This window comes from Nycticebus coucang, chromosome X (assembly GCF_027406575.1).
Source record: "Nycticebus coucang isolate mNycCou1 chromosome X, mNycCou1.pri, whole genome shotgun sequence".
NCBI lineage: Eukaryota > Metazoa > Chordata > Mammalia > Primates > Lorisidae > Nycticebus > Nycticebus coucang.
This window is the reverse complement of record NC_069804.1, coordinates 15,190,075-15,208,571: the sequence shown is the minus strand read 5'-3', so window position 1 is coordinate 15,208,571 and position 18,497 is coordinate 15,190,075. Positions and strand designations below refer to the sequence as shown.

At 45.0% G+C, this 18,497-nt stretch overlaps 1 protein-coding gene across 1 annotated transcript in view; it reads right to left on the bottom strand.

Annotated features, from left to right (window-relative positions):
* The window catches only part of SYAP1 (synapse associated protein 1), a 31,298-nt gene extending 14,092 nt beyond the window's left edge, over window positions 1–17,206 (bottom strand). The window contains exons 1-4 of the mRNA XM_053580752.1: window positions 16,858–17,206; window positions 13,259–13,377; window positions 9,775–9,841; window positions 5,071–5,144 (exon numbers count right to left, since the gene is read on the bottom strand). Of these exons, the coding sequence (XP_053436727.1) occupies window positions 5,071–5,144; window positions 9,775–9,841; window positions 13,259–13,377; window positions 16,858–17,074 (477 nt within the window). The 5' untranslated portion in view covers window positions 17,075–17,206. The remainder of the gene's footprint in view (window positions 1–5,070; window positions 5,145–9,774; window positions 9,842–13,258; window positions 13,378–16,857) is intronic.
* Between the last annotated feature and the right edge of the window lie 1,291 nt (window positions 17,207–18,497).

The following is an 18,497-nucleotide window of genomic DNA, read 5'->3' as shown; positions in this document are numbered from 1 at the left end:
GTTACAAAGCAGGCAGGCCCAGACTCCACTGCCTTAGTCCTTGTACCCAGGGCCTAGGAATGTGATAGTGACTAAGAAAGACACAACTATTCTTCTCAGAGTGCACCCAGCCTGGGAAAATGTCGTTTCACTCTGCAAACCTCTCACCCAACACCCTGGCCCACGTGCTGAGGACCCTGTGAAGTGAGTGCTTTCATCTTTATTTTACAGATGAGGCAATAAGGTTAGGGAAGCAAAACTGGCTTGCCCAAGGTCAGGTAGGTGCTCTAGGAGTGGCAGAGGCAGGACTCCAAGTGTTTCCCTCCCAGGACCAGCTCTTCTCTCCATCAGCAGAGCTGCAAACTCAAGGGGCTGCTTCATATCACACAGGCTCTGACCTTTTTTTTTTTTTTTTTGGTTTTTGGCCGGGGCTAGGTTTGAACCTGCCACCTCCGGCATATGGGACCAGCGCCCTGCTCACTGAGCCACAGGTGCCGCCCAGGCTCTGACCTTTTTAATCAAGGACCATCACTTGACTGTGTAAGATGAACACTGCCACAGGGTATGACAACACTGCAGGTCAGTAGGAGAGTACCATGCCACCACCTTGAGATTACACAGTACTTCTGACTTGCTCATGCACCCCTCTCAGTTGAACCCCCTGCAAGTTTCTGATGCAGAAGGCATGGTGTGAGGGCATCTGCAGTGGAGAGAGGAGGGAAGGAAAATACTGCTTCCCTCAATGCTTCCTTGCCCTGCAGTAAATCAACCTTTTACTTATTTTTAATTTATTTAATTTTAATTTTTTGAGAGAGTCTTACTCTGTTGCCCTGGGTTGAGTGCCATGGCGTCATCATAGCTCACAGCAATCTTAAACTCTTAAGCTTGAGTGATCCTCCTGCCTCAGCCTCCTGAGTATGGTACTATAGGCACCTGCCACAGTGCACGGTTAATTTTTCTATTTTTAGTAGAGATGGGGTCTCGCTCTTGCTTAGCTGGGCTTGAACTCCTGAGCTCAAGCAATTCATTAAATCAATCTTTTAAACACATACTAAAAAAAAAAAAAGAATATATATATATATATATTTTTTTTTGCAGTTTTTGGCCAGGGCCAGTTTAAACCCGCCACCTCTGGTATATGGGGCCAGTGCCCTACTCCTTGAGCCACAGGCGCCACCCACTAAAAATAATTTTAAGTGAGTTCTTGTTCATGCTGCCAATTTGGGGGTTAGGATACCTGTAACTAAGGGTCACAGAATCCAAAATCCATTATATAATTAATACACTGACAACAAAACATGTCACACATTTGGTCATTAGAGAATATTAAAAATTAGAGGCTTGGTACCCATAGCTCAGTGAGTAAGGTGCTGGCCACATGCACTGGGACTGGCGGGTTTGAGCCCAGCCAAGGCCTGCTAAACAACAGTGACAACTACAACCAAAAAATAGCCCGGCATTGTGGCAGGTGCCTGTAGTCCCAGCTACATGAGAGGCTGAGGCAAGAGAATCTCTTAAGTCCAAGAGTTTGAGGTTGCTATGAGCTGTGACGCCACGGCACTCTACCCAGGGTGACAGCTTGAGACTCTGCCTCAAACAAAAAAAAAAAAGAGAGATTACTTTGGCCAGAAGATGGGGTGTCAGGCTGAGAGGATGGTGAGAGAAGGCCTATAGGAGAAGGTGGCATCTGTGCTGAGATCTTGTGTAATGGTGTAGGGAGGGGGTTGCCAGAAGAGAAGAGAGCAAACACAAAGGCCCTATGGCAGGGCAAAGCTGGGCACTAGAAAGCAACAGTGTGGCTAGAGTGCTAAGAGTCAGGGCGAGAGGCACAAGGGAGGAGGTGGGCAGAACTAAGGGCCTGAAATGCCAGTTTAGGGGGTTTAGTGAGGGATGACAAAGCAATGGAGTGTCTATGCAAGAGCATGATATGAAGTAACTTACACTATGAATGGGCCCCTCTAGTTGCTGAGGCGAGTCTGCAGTCAATGAAAGGGATAAGGATATAACGGTGGTCAGGATACCTCAGGCAGGAGATGAAGGAACCAGGGTCAAGGTGGTAGCAGCAGAGAAGCAGACTAGAGCAACATTCTGAACATAGCATGGAAGGGACAGGTCAAGGCCCTGAGAGTGGGGGAGAGGTACAACTCAAAGAGGACTCCTAGGTTTTATTCAGAGATGGAGAAGAGGAGGACAGGAACAGGTTTGGGGGAAAAGAAGATCTGTAGGGACTTGACAGGTGAATATGAGATGTTTTCCCTCAATACCACCTCTTATTATTCCTACTTTCTTCTCAGAATAAGCAGATGTGTGCCCTCAATGTCAAGTTTGGTTATAATGTGGTAAACAAAATGCATGACATGGATGCTTAGTCTTTTAAAGAGTTTGCTAAATGGGGGGCGGCGCCTGTGGCTCAAGGAGTAGGATGCCGGCCCCATATGCCGGAGGTGGCAGGTTCAAACCCGGCCCTGTCCAAAAACTGCAAAAAAAAAACCAGAGTTTGCTAAATGGAATGAAAAAACCTTGGGCGGCGCCTGTGGCTCAGAGAGTAGGGCGCCGGCCCCATATGCCGAGGGTGGCGGGTTCAAACCCAGCCCCGGCCAAACTGCAACAACAAAAAAAAATAGCCAGGCGTTGTGGCGGGTGCCTGTAGTCCCAGCTGCTCGGGAGGCTGAGGCAAGAGAATCGCGTAAGCCCAAGAGTTAGAGGTTGCTGTGAGCCGTGTGACGCCACGGCACTCTACCCGAGGGTGGTACAGTGAGACTCTGTCTCTACAAAAAAAAAAAAAAAAGAAAAGAAAAACCTTAAAATTCTCTGGGGTATGGCAATTGAAGGGAGTTCAGTTCTACATCCATTTGGTTTGTATATTTAGGTCCCATTTATAATTTTGTTTAGTTAAAAAAAAAAAAAAAAAAGAGTGAGTTAAAACCAAAAGCTTGATAGCCGGACATTGTGGCAGGTGCCTGTAGTACCAGGCACCTGGGAGGCTGAGGCAAGAGAATCGCATAAACCCAAGAGTTTGAGGCTGCTGTGAGCTGTGACACCATAGCACTCTACCGAGGACGAAATAATAAGACTCTGTCTTAAAAAAAAAAAAAAAACTTGAAAACCACTAATAACACTAAAAAAGATCTATTCGTGGAGTCACATGCCACAGGGTGTAACTGCTGAGGGAGGGAGCCATAACCAAGATGTGCTGGGTGCTGAAGATTAAGAGATGAAGACCAGTCGGACTTTGCTGAAAGTTCATGGCCAAATGGAGAACACAGATGAGAAGTCAGTGTGACATTTGAGAGTCTCAGTCACCTGTTCAATGGGGATAAAAGCCCTTATTGACTTTGCAGACATGCTGTGAGGTTCAGAAGAGACTGTATGAGAAAGGGATTTCTGGGTAGTGCCTGTGACTCAAGGAGTAGGGCGCTGGCCCCATATACTGGAGGTGGTGGGTTCAAACCCGGCCCCAGCCAAAAACTGCAAAAAAAGAAAGAAAAAAAAAAGAAAAAGGATTTCAAAACTGTCACGTGCTACACAAGTGTCAGCTGGTATTGCTACATTCACTCTGAAGTCTTGAGATAAATTTTTGTGGGCCAGCATATGGCACTTTATCGCTACCAATTTTAGTTTCCAACAAACACATATAAAGACAAAACACATGGTGGCACCTATGGCTCAGTCAGTAAGGCGCCAGCCCCATATAGCGAGGGTGGTGGGTTCAAACCCGGTCCCGGCCAAACTGTAGCAAAAAAACAGCCAGGTATTGTGTTGGGCGCCTGTAGTCCCAGCTACTTGGGAGGCTGAGGCAAGAGAATCGCCTAAGCCCAGGAGTTGGAGGTTACTGTGAGCTGTGATGCCACAGCACTCTACCAAGGGCAATAAAGTGAGACTCTGTCTCAAAAAAAAAAAAAGACAAAATACAGAATAATTTCATTCACAAGAATTAGAATACTACCTAAAAACTTCATATTTCAGTGTAGTTCAAAAGGTTACCTTAATAATAGAATAGAATTGGCTCGGCGCCTGTGGCTCAAGCAGTTAAGGCACCAGCCACATACACCTGAGCTGGCAGGTTCAAATCCAGCCTGGGCCTGCCAAACAACAATGATGGCTACAACCAAAAAATAGCCAGGCGTTGTGGCAGGCGCCTGTGGTCCCAGCTACTTGGGAGGCGGAGGCAGGAGAATCGCTTGAGCCCAGGAGCTAGAGGTTGCTGTGAGCTGTGATGCCATAGCTCTCTACCTAGGGTACAGCTTGAGGCTCTGTCTCAAAAAAAAAAAAAAAAAATAATAATAATAATAATAGAAAAGAATCATTTTAGGGCTGAAAAAATTATTTCACATAATAGGCTATATATACTTTTACATTATGAAAAAAGAACTTAAGGATAAGTGAATTAAAAGTTAAGTAAAAAAAATGGTGAAAGTTGGGGCGGCACCTGTGGCTCAGGTTGGTAAGGCGCCGGCCCCATATACTGAGGGTGGTGGGTTCAAACCCGGCCCTGGCTGAACTGCAACCAAAAAATTGCTGGGGCGGCGCCTGTGGCTCAGTGAGTAGGGCGCCGGCCCCATATGCCGAGGGTGGCGGGTTCAAACCCAGCCCCGGCCAAACTGCAACAAAAAAATAGCCGGGCGTTGTGGCAGGCGCCTGTAGTCCCAGCTGCTTGGGAGGATGAGGCAAGAGAATCGCGTAAGCCCAAGAGTTAGAGGTTGCTGTGAGCCGTGTGACGCCATGGCACTCTACCTGAGGGCAGTACAGTGAGACTCTGTCTCTACAAAAAAAAAAAAAAAAAAAAAATTGCTGGGCATTGTGGCGGGCGCCTGTAATCCCAGCTACTTGGGAGGCTGAGGCAAGAGAATCGCTTAAGCCCAGGAGTTGGAGGGTGATGCCATGGCACTCTACTGATGGCCATCAAGTGAGACTCTGTCTCTACAAAAAAAAAAAAAAAAATGGTGAAAGTTGATGTGGATGTTCCTAACAATTCAAAATATTTAAAAAACTGTATAAAAAAAAATTCTTCTAAGGATAAAGTTATATCAACAGAGATGGACTATGACAGGAAAAAAGTATGTTCTATCTAGGGCATCACAAGATACTTACAGCAGATAAGGCCAGGATTTGTTGTTGAATTGTTTCTTCATCGTTACTGTCAACCCATGGGGGCACGGCTGCTTCTATGGAGTTTTCAATGCAAAGAAAAAAAAGAGAAAAAATAAGTAACAATGGTTATACTATAATCTAAAAATGAGGAAGTTTCTGCATGATCAATTAAAATAGGACTTTATTAATAAGTTTTTAAATATGAACATTCATCAGGCTTATGAGCTTTATGCATGTATGCATTTGGTAAAAAATAACTCTTTTTGAATAATAAAGTGGAGAAATAGGACAAAACCATAACCAAGCGATCAGAATCAACATCACTAAGCATGGAGAAATGAATATCATGGGCCTACAGACATGATATCCTGAGAAGGACATATCACCACATATGTAGTATTCTTCTGGCCAACCATGTGTAATCTGAATCTAATCATGAGGAAATACCAGATAAAGTCTGAGTAAGAGTCTATTTAAAAAGGGGGAGCAGGGCGGCCCCTGTGGCTCAAAGGAGTAGGGCGCCAGCCCCATATGCTAGAAGTGGTGGGTTCAAACCCAAACCCAGTCAAACACTGCAAAAAAAAAAAAAAAGGGGGGGGGCGGGGCGAGCAGTATTTTTCAAAAAGATTAATGTCATAAAAGACAAAGAAAGGCTGTTGGAATGTTCCAGGCTACAAAGGGCTGAGAGATATGGCAAAGAATGCAGTATTTTATCTTAGAAATGGATTTTGTACTGAAGAGAATATTATAAAAGGGTCAACTGACAAAATTAATAGACAAATGGTAGATTAAAGTACTATATCAATGTTAAATTTCCTAATGCTGTTAATGGTACTAAAACTACAAAAAAAGAATAACAACCAAGACAAGGCTCTTCTGAGGAACTCTCCCACCTGAGCACCACGCAGCTAGAGAGGAGAAGAGAGGGGGCAGTGAAAGCTGTGGATTTGGGAAAACAGCCCAGAAGACACACAGATAATGGGTCATTAATAACATGAATTCAGCAGCCCATAATGGCAAGATTAGGATGGGAAGCAGGAGTCACCAGGAACACCAAACTCTGTACTAGGTACTGGTCTATGACTCCATACAATCACCCCTCCCATCTTAACATTAGATTCTATCTAGCCCTAAGGGTCTTGCAACAAAAAGCAAAAAAGCAAATCTTGCAAAAACGCAGGGTGCTTCTCACGTATGAAGGAAAAGTGACACTGGAGAACTGCCTGAATCATGGCAAAGCCATCAATAAGGAAGATCTGGCAGTTAGGTCTGCTCAGTTCAGCTCTGGCTGAAGAAAGCCAGGCTGGTGACCCAGCAATTGTTTTAAAGAGAGCCTCTTGAAACCAAAGGGGAATTACAATTGGCCCTCTCAGAGAAGAATGCTGTTCTGGAAGATTTGGCCAGAAGCAATCCCTTTTACTATTATGCTCAAAGAATCAAATGGAAAACAACACATCTTAGTGTATGGCAACTGTGACAAAAATCATATGGACACAGTAATGGGCAAACAGAGGAAGACATAGTTCATTCTTTGGTTCATTCCAAGCTGGCAAATGGTGGCAATTATAATCTAACTTCTGTTAATGTTAAGACAATATAAACATATTTTCACTTTCAAGAAAAAGTTAGGGTAAAGTCTCCTACAACCTTTACTATAACATTTTGATCTCCATTGCAAGTGTCTTCACCTCTCCTAGCACTACTTATCCTCACATGATGAAGTCCTCGTAAGCCTCAAGTTACTGATCTGATGAGACATCGCCACTCCCTGGTTTCTCTGAAACTGTTCTTTTCTTTTTTATCTTTTTTCAGACAGAGTCTCACTCTGTTGCTCAGGCTAGAGTAGCGTGGTGTCAGCCTAGCTCATAGCAACCTCAAACTCCTGGCTTCAAGTGATCCTCCTGCTTCAGCCTCCCAAGTAGCTGAGACTACAGGTACCTGTCACAATGCCTGGCTAAGTTTCTTTTTTTTTTTTTTTTAATTTTATTTCCTGGCTAAGTTTTATTCTGTTTTTAGTAGCCTGGCATGAAATTGCTCTCTTTATGGTAAACAATAACCTGGTTGCCCAATCCCAAGGACACTTCTTAGTTCTCTTTTCTCTAAGCCCAGTTTCCTTACCTGGAAAATACTTCATAGAGTTAACTGTGATCATGAAGTGAACAAATGCATGGGGAACATTTTCAGTGTGACTGGACCTCTCAGCCATCTCCCCTATAGCTGACTCGCTCTCCTAGAAATTCTCTCCTCTCTGCGTTTCTGCTGCTTCTCTCTCCAGGATGTCCTCTCTTGGGTAAATGGGCGGTTGTGTTTTTTTTGGAGACAGAGTCTCACTTCATTACCCTTGGAAGAGTGCCGTAGCATCACAGCTCACAGCAACCTCAAATTCCTGGGCTTAAGAGATGCTCTTGCCTCAGCCTCCCAGGTAGCTGGGACTATAGGTGCCCACCACAAAACCCAGCTATTTTAGAGACGGGGTCTCACTCTGGCTCAGGCTGGTCTCAAACCTATGAGCTCAGGAAATCCACCAGCCTCAGCCTCCCAGAGTGCTAGGATTGCAGGCCTGAGCCACTGAACTCGGCCCTGGGCAGTGGTTTTGATTTCAGTTTCATTACTTACCAGCTGAGCCACATCCAGCAAATTACTTAACCTTGCTGACTGTATTGGCTTCCTTTTATTAAATGAGATGCCGAACCATAGAACCTCCGTAAGTTGACCACTCAAGGGACTATACCAACCTGGTCAACATACGGAGGTGGTCAACATAAGGAACTAGGCCTACTGTACTGATAAGTACGTGTGATGCAAGGCCAGTCTAAGAGAATTAGGTGAACTTAAGGAGGTGATCAGTGTGGGGAGGTGGTCACCTATGGTGGTTCCACTGTATATATATGTAAATACCAGTTACATAGCACGAACTCAGTGATTGCCAATTCCTTCCATTCCAATCTCTTGTAAACACTATGGATCTTTTGCTGATTTCCTCTCATGCCTGACATGCTTTTCACAGAGGAACTCACCTACTGTTACAGTTTTTACATGATTTGATCATAATGTATACCACTAGATTGAATTCTTCTCCATGTTTCAAACAGAAAAAAACTATTGTGGGAGCCCATTCATTTAGTTTAGAGCAGTGCTGACCAACAGAACTTTCTGCAGTGATGGAAATATTCTATTTCTGCACTGTCCAACAGAGATGCCATTAGCCTGGGTAGTTACTGAGCACTTTAAACATGGCTAGTGAAACTAAGGAATGGAATTTCCCCCTGGTAAGCTGCAAGCATTCCCTTCACTGCTTTGTATACCTTCCTCTCTCTGAATAGGCACCTTAACACTGAAATCGCCTCCAAATCTTTCATCCCTACTCCCTCGTGATACCTATCACAGAGGTATCAGCACCTGCAGCAACTCCCCAATCCAGGATCAATTTCACTGTCTCCAAACAATCACAATGTCATGCCAACTTGTATAGCTGCTTCATACTTTTGAGTTTATCTAGGTGTGACAACGCCTGATGGAAACTTCCACAGGATTAATTGTGGCACAGTTCAAACTGAATTGTTTTATACTACTTTTGCCAAATCCAAAGACATAAAGCTGGATTTGTGTAAAATGGTAAAATTAGGCATTCTGGCACCTTGTAACTACAAACATTTAAACAGGCATTTGTCAGTAAAGAAATGTACTGAATAAGTTCTTCAAACTGCCATGACTTTTTATGGCCCTCAGTCACTACAGGTGTGATCACTCCCCTGGAGAGCTCTTCTCCTTTTTCTCCTGAAGAGAATAGGAAAGAAGCCAACACCTGGTAAATGCCTATTACGAATATACCATGCTACGTAATTGGTAGAAAGTGAAAAATGGGTTCGGTGCCTGTAGCTCAAGCAGCTCAAGTAGCTAGGGCATCAGCCACATACACCGGAGGTGGCGGGTTCGAGGCCAGCCAGGGCCTGCCAAATAGCAATGACAACTACAGCCAAAAACTAGCAGGTTGTTGTGGCAGGCGCCTGTGGTCGCAGCTACTTGGGAGGCTGAGGCAGGAGAATCACTTAAGCCCAAGAGTTTGAGGTTACTGTGAGCTGTGACGCCAAGGGTGACAATAGTGAGATTCTGTCTCAAAAAAAAAAGTGAAACATGAAAACTTACAGAGCCAGCCCCTAGTAGGCCATCACTGGTTGACCTCACCGACCATCCCAGCCATGGAAAATAATTACTCCCTTCCTTTAAACCCCAAGGGTTGGCTGGGCAGAGTGGCTCACGCCTGTAATCCTAACACTCTTGGAGGTCAAGATAGGAGGATAACCTGAGCACAGGAGTTCGAGACCAGCCTGAGCAAGAATGAGACCCCATCTCTACTAAATATAGAAAAACTAGCCAGGTGTTGTGGGTGTCTGAGGTCCCAGCTACTTGGGAGGCCAAGGCAGGAGGATCGCTTGAGCCAAGGAGTCTGAGGTTGCTGTGAGCTAGGCCAATGCCATGGCACTCTAGTCTGGGCAGCAGAGTGAGACTCTGTCAACCCCCTCCCCTGCAAAAAAAAAAAAATCCCCAAAGTTTGCAAGATTGTCTCCCCCACTAGTCTTTGTGCCACACAAAAGATGGGGCTGTTAGGAATGCACATTTGTATTCTCAGAGTCTTTAGCCTGGTGTCTAGCACATACCAGGTGTGCAATAAAACTCGCAGGTTAAGTCAAATCTATACCATACCTGACTTCCTTATATGCTGCTCTTCAACAAATTTCTTCTGTTCCTTATGAAAATCTCCTATAATTGTCTGTTGAAAAAACATATAGAGTCAAATTACTTTGAAAAATTTATTATTATTATTTTTTTTGTAGAGACAGAGTCTCTCTTTTTATGGCCCTCGGTAGAGTGCCGTGGCCTCACACAGCTCACAGCAACCTCCAACTCCTGGGCTTAAGCGATTCTCTTGCCTCAGCTTCCCGAGTAGCTGGGACTACAGGCGCCCGTCACAACGCCCGGCTATTTTTTTTTTTTTTTTTGGTTGCAGTTTGGCCGGGGCCAGGTTTGAACCCGCCACCCTTGGTATATGGGGCCGGCACCTTACCGACTGAGCCACAGGCACCGCCCTGAAAAATTTATTATTATGTGAGAATTACATTCAAGATTTTTGAAGTCGGGGGTGCCTGTGGCTCAAAGGAGTAGGGCTCTGGCCCCATATGCCAGAGGTGGTGGGTTCAAACCCAGCCCCGGTGATAAACTGCAAAAAAAAAAAAAAGATTTTTGAAGTCTATTTGAGACTATTGATCCATTTTCTTCAAATAAAAAGGCTAAAAAGTGCTACTTCTTCATTTCCCCATTAAGGGAGGTTCTTCAATGCTCTTGAGTTGTAAGGATATAGGCACAACCTCCATTATGACGTTATCTCTTCAAATGCAAAAATAAAGTTAAAAACTGAATTTTTATTTATTCCATGAAACAATGAAGGGTCAAGTCTCATTCTAACAAACAGTATACACAATAACAATGTCTATATAACAATACAGTATATCTAAGTTTTAATTGATGATCTCCTTAGTTCAAATAATTACTAACATAAATGCAATGTCCTAGGCCCACAACGTAGCATTACAAAAATGAGAACACAAACTGACTCCTTACAGTCACTTGGAATGACAAAGGGTTGTTAAATTTATTTATTTATTTGAGACAGAGTCTCACTATGTCATCCTTGGTAGAGTACTGTGGTATCACAGCTCACAGCAACCTCAAACTCTTGAGCTTAAGCGATTCTCTTGCCTCAACCTCCCAGTAGCTGGGATTATAGGTGCCACCAAAATGCCCGGCTGTTTTTTTGTTATTGTTGTCGTTGTTTAGTAGGCCCTGGCCGGGTTTGAACCCACCAGCCCCGGTGCATGTAGCCGGCACCCTAACCACTGAGCTACAGGCGCTGAGCCTAACAAAGGCTGTTATAAATGGACTAGGACTGTAAAAACTTTAACAAATGATACAAAAACAAATATATCCTGAACTCATTATAGTTTAAAATTAAACTCATATGAAAAGTTTATAGGGGAGGGGGGAGGACAGGTGGAGGGAGGGTGATTGGTGGGACCACACCTATGGTGCATCTTACAAGGGTACATGTGAAATTTACTAAATGTAGAATATAAATGTCTTAACATAATAGCTAAGAAAATGCCATGAAGGCTATGTTAACCCGTTTGATGAAAATATTTCAAATTGCGGGCGGCGTCTGTGGCTCAGTTGGTAGGGCGCTGGCCCCATATGCCAAGGGTGGCAGGTTCAAACCCAGCCCTGGCCAAACTGCAACAAAAAAATAGCCGGGCGTTGTGGCAGGCGCCTATAGTCCCAGCTGCTCGGGAGGCTGAGGCAAGAGAATCACGTAAGCCCAAGAATTAGCGGTTGCTGTGAGCCGTGTGACGCCACGGCACTCTACCCGAGGGCGGTACAGTAAGACTCTGTCTCTACAAAAAAAAAAAAAAAAAAGAAAATATTTCAAATTGCATATAAAACCAGCACATTGGGGCGGCGCCTGTGGCTCAGTGAGTAGGGTGCCGGGCCCCATATACCGAGGGTGGCAGGTTCAAACCCAGCCCCGGCCAAACTGCAACCAAAAAATAGCCGGGCGTTGTGGCGGGCGCCTGTAGTCCCAGCTGCTCGGGAGGCTGAGGCAAGAGAATCGCGTAAGCCCAGGAGTTGGAGGTTGCTGTGAGCTGTGTGACACCACGGCACTCTACCTGAGGGCGGTACAGTGAGACTCTGTCTCTACCAAAAAAAAAAAAAAAAAAAGCCCCAGCACATTGTACCCCTCGATTGCATTAACGTACACAGCTATGATTTAATAAAAAAACAAGGAGAAAAAAAATAAAATCACTTTACCAAGCTGGAAAAAAAGTTTACTACCACTCAAAAGTATCAATGTATTGGGCGGCGCCTGTGGCTCAAGGTGTAGGGTACCGGTCCCACATGCCGAAGGTGGCGGGTTCAAACCCAGCCCAGGCCAAAAAAAAAAAACCACAAAAAAAAAAGTATCAATGTATTTTAGAATACATTAAAATAAAAACCAGTTATTTAAATCAAGTACTATAATTTATATCAGAGCCAATTACACAAAGAAAGAGAAAAACCTGAGACTCTCAACAATTAATTTTGTTTTTTTAGCAGAATGATATGTATCTTTCGCCAGGCCGGGTGGCTCATGCCTGTAACCCTAGTACTCTGGGAGGCTAAGGTGGGTGGATTGCCTGAGCTCGGGAGGTCGAGACCAGCCTGAGCAAGAGCAAGACCCCGTTTGTAAAAAATACCTGGGTGTTGTGGTGGGTGCCTATAATCCCAGCTACTTAGGAGGCTGAGGCAAGAGCACTTGAGATTGAGTTTGATGTTGCTGTGAGCTATGATGCCACAGCACTCTAACCAGGGTGACAAAGTGAGACTGTCTCAATTTTATTTTATTTATTTATTTATTTTTTTGTGTGTGTGGTTTTTGGCCGGGGCTGGGTTTGAACCTGCCACCTCCGGCATATGGGACTGGCGCCCTACTCCTTGAGCCACAGGTGCCACCCTCTGTCTCAATTTTAAAATAAAAGTATCCTGGGCGGCGCCTGTGGCTCAGCGGGTAGGGCGCCGGCCCCTATGCCGAGGGTGGAGGGTTCAAACCCAGCCCTGGCCAAACTGCAACAAAAAAAATAGCCGGGCGTTATGGCGGGCGCCTGTAGTCCCAGCTACTTGGGAGGCTGAGTCAAGAGAATCGCCTAAGCCCAAGGATTTGGAGGTTGCTGTGAGCTGTGTGATGCCATGGCACTCTACCGAGGGCAATAAGGTGAGACTCTGTCTCTACAAAAAAAAAAAAAATAAAATAAATAAAATAAAAGTATCCTGGGCAGCGCCTGTGGCTCAAAGGGGTAGGGCGCCGGCCCCATATGCCGGAGATGGCGCGTTCAAACCCCAGCCACAGCCAAAAAAAAAAAGTAAAAATAAATAAATAAATAAAAATATCCTACTTGGGCTAAAAAATATTCATAACAAGAAGAGATGATTATATACATATTACCCGCTAATAAGTTTCATAAATTTCTTTTTTTTTTCTTTGGCGGGGGCTAGGTTTGAACCCGCCACCTCCGGCATATGGGACCAGCACCCTACTCCTTGAGCCACAGGCACCGCCCAGTTTCATAAATTTCTACACTAAAATGACATTTAAATGTACCTTATCAAAGATGTCATCTATTTTCCCTTCTTCTACAGACTTCTTAATTGTTTGCGCAGTCTCAGCAACTGATTCAGTTATTTTTTTTGTGGCAGCAGTTGCAAAGTTAAATAGATAGTCTGTAATAAATAAAAAGAGATAATGGTCATTATATTTGCGATTTTTCCCTTAAAGAGATGTAATAAGGCTCTAACACGCTAGGGCACGTTTCTTGTCAATAAGAACATGAAACAAGAAATGAGTAGCACTCATAGTGCTTTCTCTGGAGACTGGACCTGGACACTGGGCCTGTAATTAATTTCGCTCGAAAACCATCAGTATATGCCCCCCATATACCTAACTTATCTCATTAAACAGTCTCCCTGGCTTGATGTCTGTAGCTCAGTGACTAGGGCACCAGCCACATACACTGGAGCTGGTGTGTTCGAACACAGCCCAGGCCTGCCAAACAACGACAACTACAACAACAACAACAACAAAAAACTAGCCTGGCATTGTGGCAGGTCCCTGTAGTCCCAGCTACTTGGGAGGCTGAGGCAAGAGAACTGCCTAAGCCCAGGAGGTTGCTGTGAGCTGTGATGCACAGCACTCTATTGAGGGTGATAAAGTGAGACTCTGCCTCTAAAAAAAGACAAGACAAAAAAAAGATCATCATGTAGAAATTAAAAAAAATCTGATCATCTCTCTTGTCTCAAAGTTTGTATATGAATTAGAACCTTTCCATCTTTTTTTTTTTTTTCCTTGAGACAGAGTCTCAATCTGTTGCCCTGGGTAGAGTATCATGGCATCACAGCTCATGGCAACCTTCAACTCTTGGGCTTAAGCGATTCTCTTGCCTCAGCCTCCCAAGTAGCTGGGACTACTGACACCCACCACAACGCCCAGCTATTTTTTTTTTTTTTTTTTTTTTTTTTGACCAAGGCTGGGTTTGAATCTGCCACCTCTGGCATATGGGGCCAGCACCCTACCCCTTTGAACCACAGGCGCTGCCCTATTTTTTGGTTGTAGTTGATATTGTTGTTTGGAAGGCCCGGGCTGGATTCAAACCTGCCAGCTCTGGTGTATGTGGCTGGCACCCTAGCTGCTGAGCTACAGGCACCAAGCCTACATCTTTCTAAAATCACATCAATTTCAGAAACAAAAGAACTCTCATTTATTCTAAAACTTTAAATGAACAATGTGTGCATGGGGAGTTACTTCCATCTAATTGTAGCCTCTACAAATACTAAAAGAGAATCGCTAAGGAAAGAAATTTGGCACCATTAGCTCCAAAATATATATTCATATCAAAAATGCATTTATTAGAATACATTTGAAGGTATTTATTACTAAATACAAATATAAGGTTTGAAGTTTATAGTAAACCTCTAACTTTTAAGAATCCACCTTTGATATTTCCCTAATGATAAATGAAAATGGCTATTTTTTAATCAAGTCAAGTAAACACCTATACCTTGCTTCTCTTAATTTAGCCCCAATTTTATCTATCCCAACTACCTAACATATCTCTCAGCATTAGTCAAATTCATCTCCTGAATATTCCAAGTTCATCTCTTCCCAATTTTCTACATGAGAAATAGTATTCCCTTCTTAGTGTGATTTTTATTGCACAACATTTAGTTTTCTTTCTTTTGTGCACTATTTGGGGGTGTTGTGCTGAGATTATGTACTGCCTTGATTTGAGATTATGCCTGTTTTCCCTGCCCCTTTGTTCTACCTCTTGAATTTTTTTTTTTGTAAATTTTTTTTTTTTGAGACAAGAGTCTCACTGTGTCACCCTCTGTAGAGTGCTGTAAAATCACAGCTCACAGCAACCTCAAACTCTTGGGCTTAAGCAATTCTCTTGCCTTAGCCTCTCAAGTAGCTGGGACTACAGGTGCCCGCCACAATGCCTGGCTATTATTTTTTGCTGTAGTTTGTTGTTATTGTTGTTTGGCAGGCCTGGGCTGGGTTTGAACCCACCAGCCCTAGCGTATGTGGCTGGCGTCCTAGCTGTTGAGCTACAGGTGCTGAGCCTTTTGGAAACATTTTTTTTTTTTTTAAGAGACAGAGTCGCACTTTACCCTCAGTAGAGTGCCATTTAGTCACAGCTCACAGCAACCTCCAAATCCTGAGCTTAGGCGATTCTCTTGCCTCAGCCTCCCATGTAGCTGGAACTACAGGCCCTCGCCACAACGCCCGGCTATTTTTTGTTGTTGTTGCAGTTTGGCTGGGGCCGGGTTGGAACCCACCACCCTTGGTATTTGGGGCCGGTGCCCTACCACTGAACCACAGACGCCGCCCTTTTGTAAACATTTTTAATGTCAGAGCTGTTCTTCAGATACGTGTTTCTCCACTCAGAGGCTTTTCTCCTCCTCCATTACCACCCTTTGTGTTTTTAGCAGATTCTTTAAAAAAGCTTTTTAAATGTAGTATCTGCCAGGGATGTAGTTTCCTCACTTGTAGTGCTGGTCAGCTTTAGGGCCCACTTCCTCAAAGAAACTTTGACTACTTAATAATTATGTCTGCCAAGGTCTCTTAAGAATCAGAATTTTTACAGGTATGTTAATATTCTTCATGCCTATTATTTCCCCCCTCCCTAACTAGACTGTAAGCTCAGAAAGAGCATGGGCTTTGATATTAGACAGATCTCGTTTCAGATTCCATCTTACCACTATCAGTATAATTTTGGCCCGGTAACTCTGAGCTTGCACCCCAACTCAGGGTGATTAACAGATGAAATGAGGTATAGTTTATAACACATCTAAGCGCTGCAACTTGCACATAGCAGGGCGACAGGCATCTCCTCTTCCACCTTAAGGCAAAAGGTCTCACTGCACTTAAAAAGCAGACTATCCTTAAAGAGACATTAACTGTCAATTTACTTGAGACAACACATTCTGCCCCTGAGCAATAATGCCCTTGTCAACCAACTGAAGCACCCTAACGTTCCCTGTCCTAGCCGGTGGGGGTAGTGATGAAGACGAAAGTTTGCCAGTTGAACAAAAAAGATTCTTTGCCACACCATAGGACGTCGAACCACACTGCTTTACTGCGGACCTGTTTCCAATGTTTACAAACTTTTCAAAAAGTGACTTGTCCGGCGGCGCCTGTGGCTCAGTGGGTTAGGGCGCCGGCCCCACATATCGAGGGTGGCGGGTTGAAACCCGGCCCTGGCCAAACTGCAACAACAACAAAATAGCCGGGCATTGTGGCAGATGCCTGTAGTCCCAGCTACTCGGGAGGCTGAAGCAAGAGAATCGCCTAACCCCAGGAGGTGGAGGTTGCTGTGAGCTGTGACGCTACGGCACTCTATCGAGGGCGATAAAGTGAGACTCTGTCTCAAAAAAAAAAAAAAAAAAAAAAGAGTGACTTGTCACCAGGAACTTCAGGCAACAGACTTGACTGCTACAAGAAGCTTCAGCTTTGCTCAGATCCTCACATATCTCTCCCGACTCAGATAAGACTAAACAACAGACACGCCTTCCTCCCTTGCCTCTCACCTCACACCCCAAGCCCCCCCACCAAAACCCAGGCCAGTCTGGCCAGCGCCCCAGTGGTGTCATAGGAGAGAAATGCATCCCCCCAACCGCCGGCCTCGGAGGCAAAGGGAAACTCACTGCCTAGGCCTTTAGCCTGGCTGAGAAGCTCCTGGTCCCCCGCTTGCTCCTGCTCCTGCTCCTGCTCCTGCTCCTGCTCCTGCTTCGCGGACTCCACCACCGTCTCCGACTGCTGCTCTGGTGGTGAGTCTTCCTCGGGCTGCCCGTCTCCCTGGGACTCCCCACCGGCCTCCGCCGGCTGCTGCAAGCCCAACCAAACGCCCAAACCCCGGAACATCCCGCCTGCGGGGCCGCCGCCGCGGGCCGAGTTACCGGACACCACAGCGGTACCTCCCCGCCTTGGGATCTATTCTGCGAGTCTCCCAGGGAGATACAGCCGGAAGCTAGAGAGCTACGCCTGCGCAGTCCTTCTGAAGGTTTCCCCGCCTGTGTGATGATTCAGCCGCCGGCTGCGCATGCGTCACTTCCGTGCAAAAGACACGCCCGCCTGCTGCGTAATTGCGTCAGTTACGTCTTACGCCTGGAAAGGGAATAACGGGCATTCCCTGGGAAGCTCCGTCCCGTTATTTTTCGTCCTTCCTTGCTTTGTAGGTGATTGGCCTAGGCTTGTGAACTTTTGTCTTTTTCACTGCCCCTAAAGCCAGTCTTATTTTATGATTACCCCTAAGCAGCTTAGCTATTGACTTAGCTTGGTCTTTTCAGATCCAGCTGAGCTGGGAATGGATGTCTTTAGACTCCAACTGAGCCCAAATCAAAACTGCGTCCAAGTCCAATTTACCGGGAATACAAAGGACAGGAAGGTGTTAACACCGTGGGAGGGCTTCAAATAAAGAGTAAGGAAGAGGGAGTGGGGCAGGGAATCTACAGATTAAAAAAGAGGAGAGAGGAACACAGGACCACTCAAACTTTTAAATAGGATACTAATTCAGTAAACACTGGGGGGGAAATGTGTGACGCTTGTAAGAACTGAAAATTTGGACAATGGGTAAGTTGTTAAAATTAAATTGTGCAATTTAAAAAAATTTTTTTTTTTCAGACAGGGTCTTACTATGTTGCCCTCCGTAGAGTGCTATGCCGTCACAGCGCACAGCAACCTCAAACTCTTGGGCTTAAGCGATTCTCTTCCCTCAGCCCCTCAGCTTCCTAAATAGCTGGGACTACAACACCTAGCTTTTTTTTTTTTTTTTTTTTAATGCAGTTTTGGCCAGGGCTGGGTTTGAACCCGCCACCTCCAGCATATGGGGCCGACGCCCTACTCCTTTGAGCCACAGGCGTGGTTCTCCCGGCTATTTTTTGTTGTAGTTGTTTGGCAGGCCCGAGCTGGGTTGGAACCTCCCGGTGTACGTGGTCGGCGTCCTAGCCGCTGAGCTGAAATTAAAAATAATTTTATTTTTATTTATTTATTTATTTATTTATTTTTTGTAGAAACAGAATCTCACTGTACCGCCCACAGGTAGAGTGCCATGACGTCACACGGCTCACAGCAACCTCTAACTCTTGGGCTTAAGCGATTCTCTTGCCTCAGCCTCCCGAGCAGCTGGGACTACAGGCGCCCGCCACAACGCCCGGCTATTTTTTTGTTGCAGTTTAGCGGGGGCTGGGTTGCCATCTTAACCTTTTTTTTTTTTTTTTTTTTTGCAGTTTTTGGCCGGGGCTGGGTTTGAACCCACCACCTCCGCATATGGGGTTTGCACCCTACT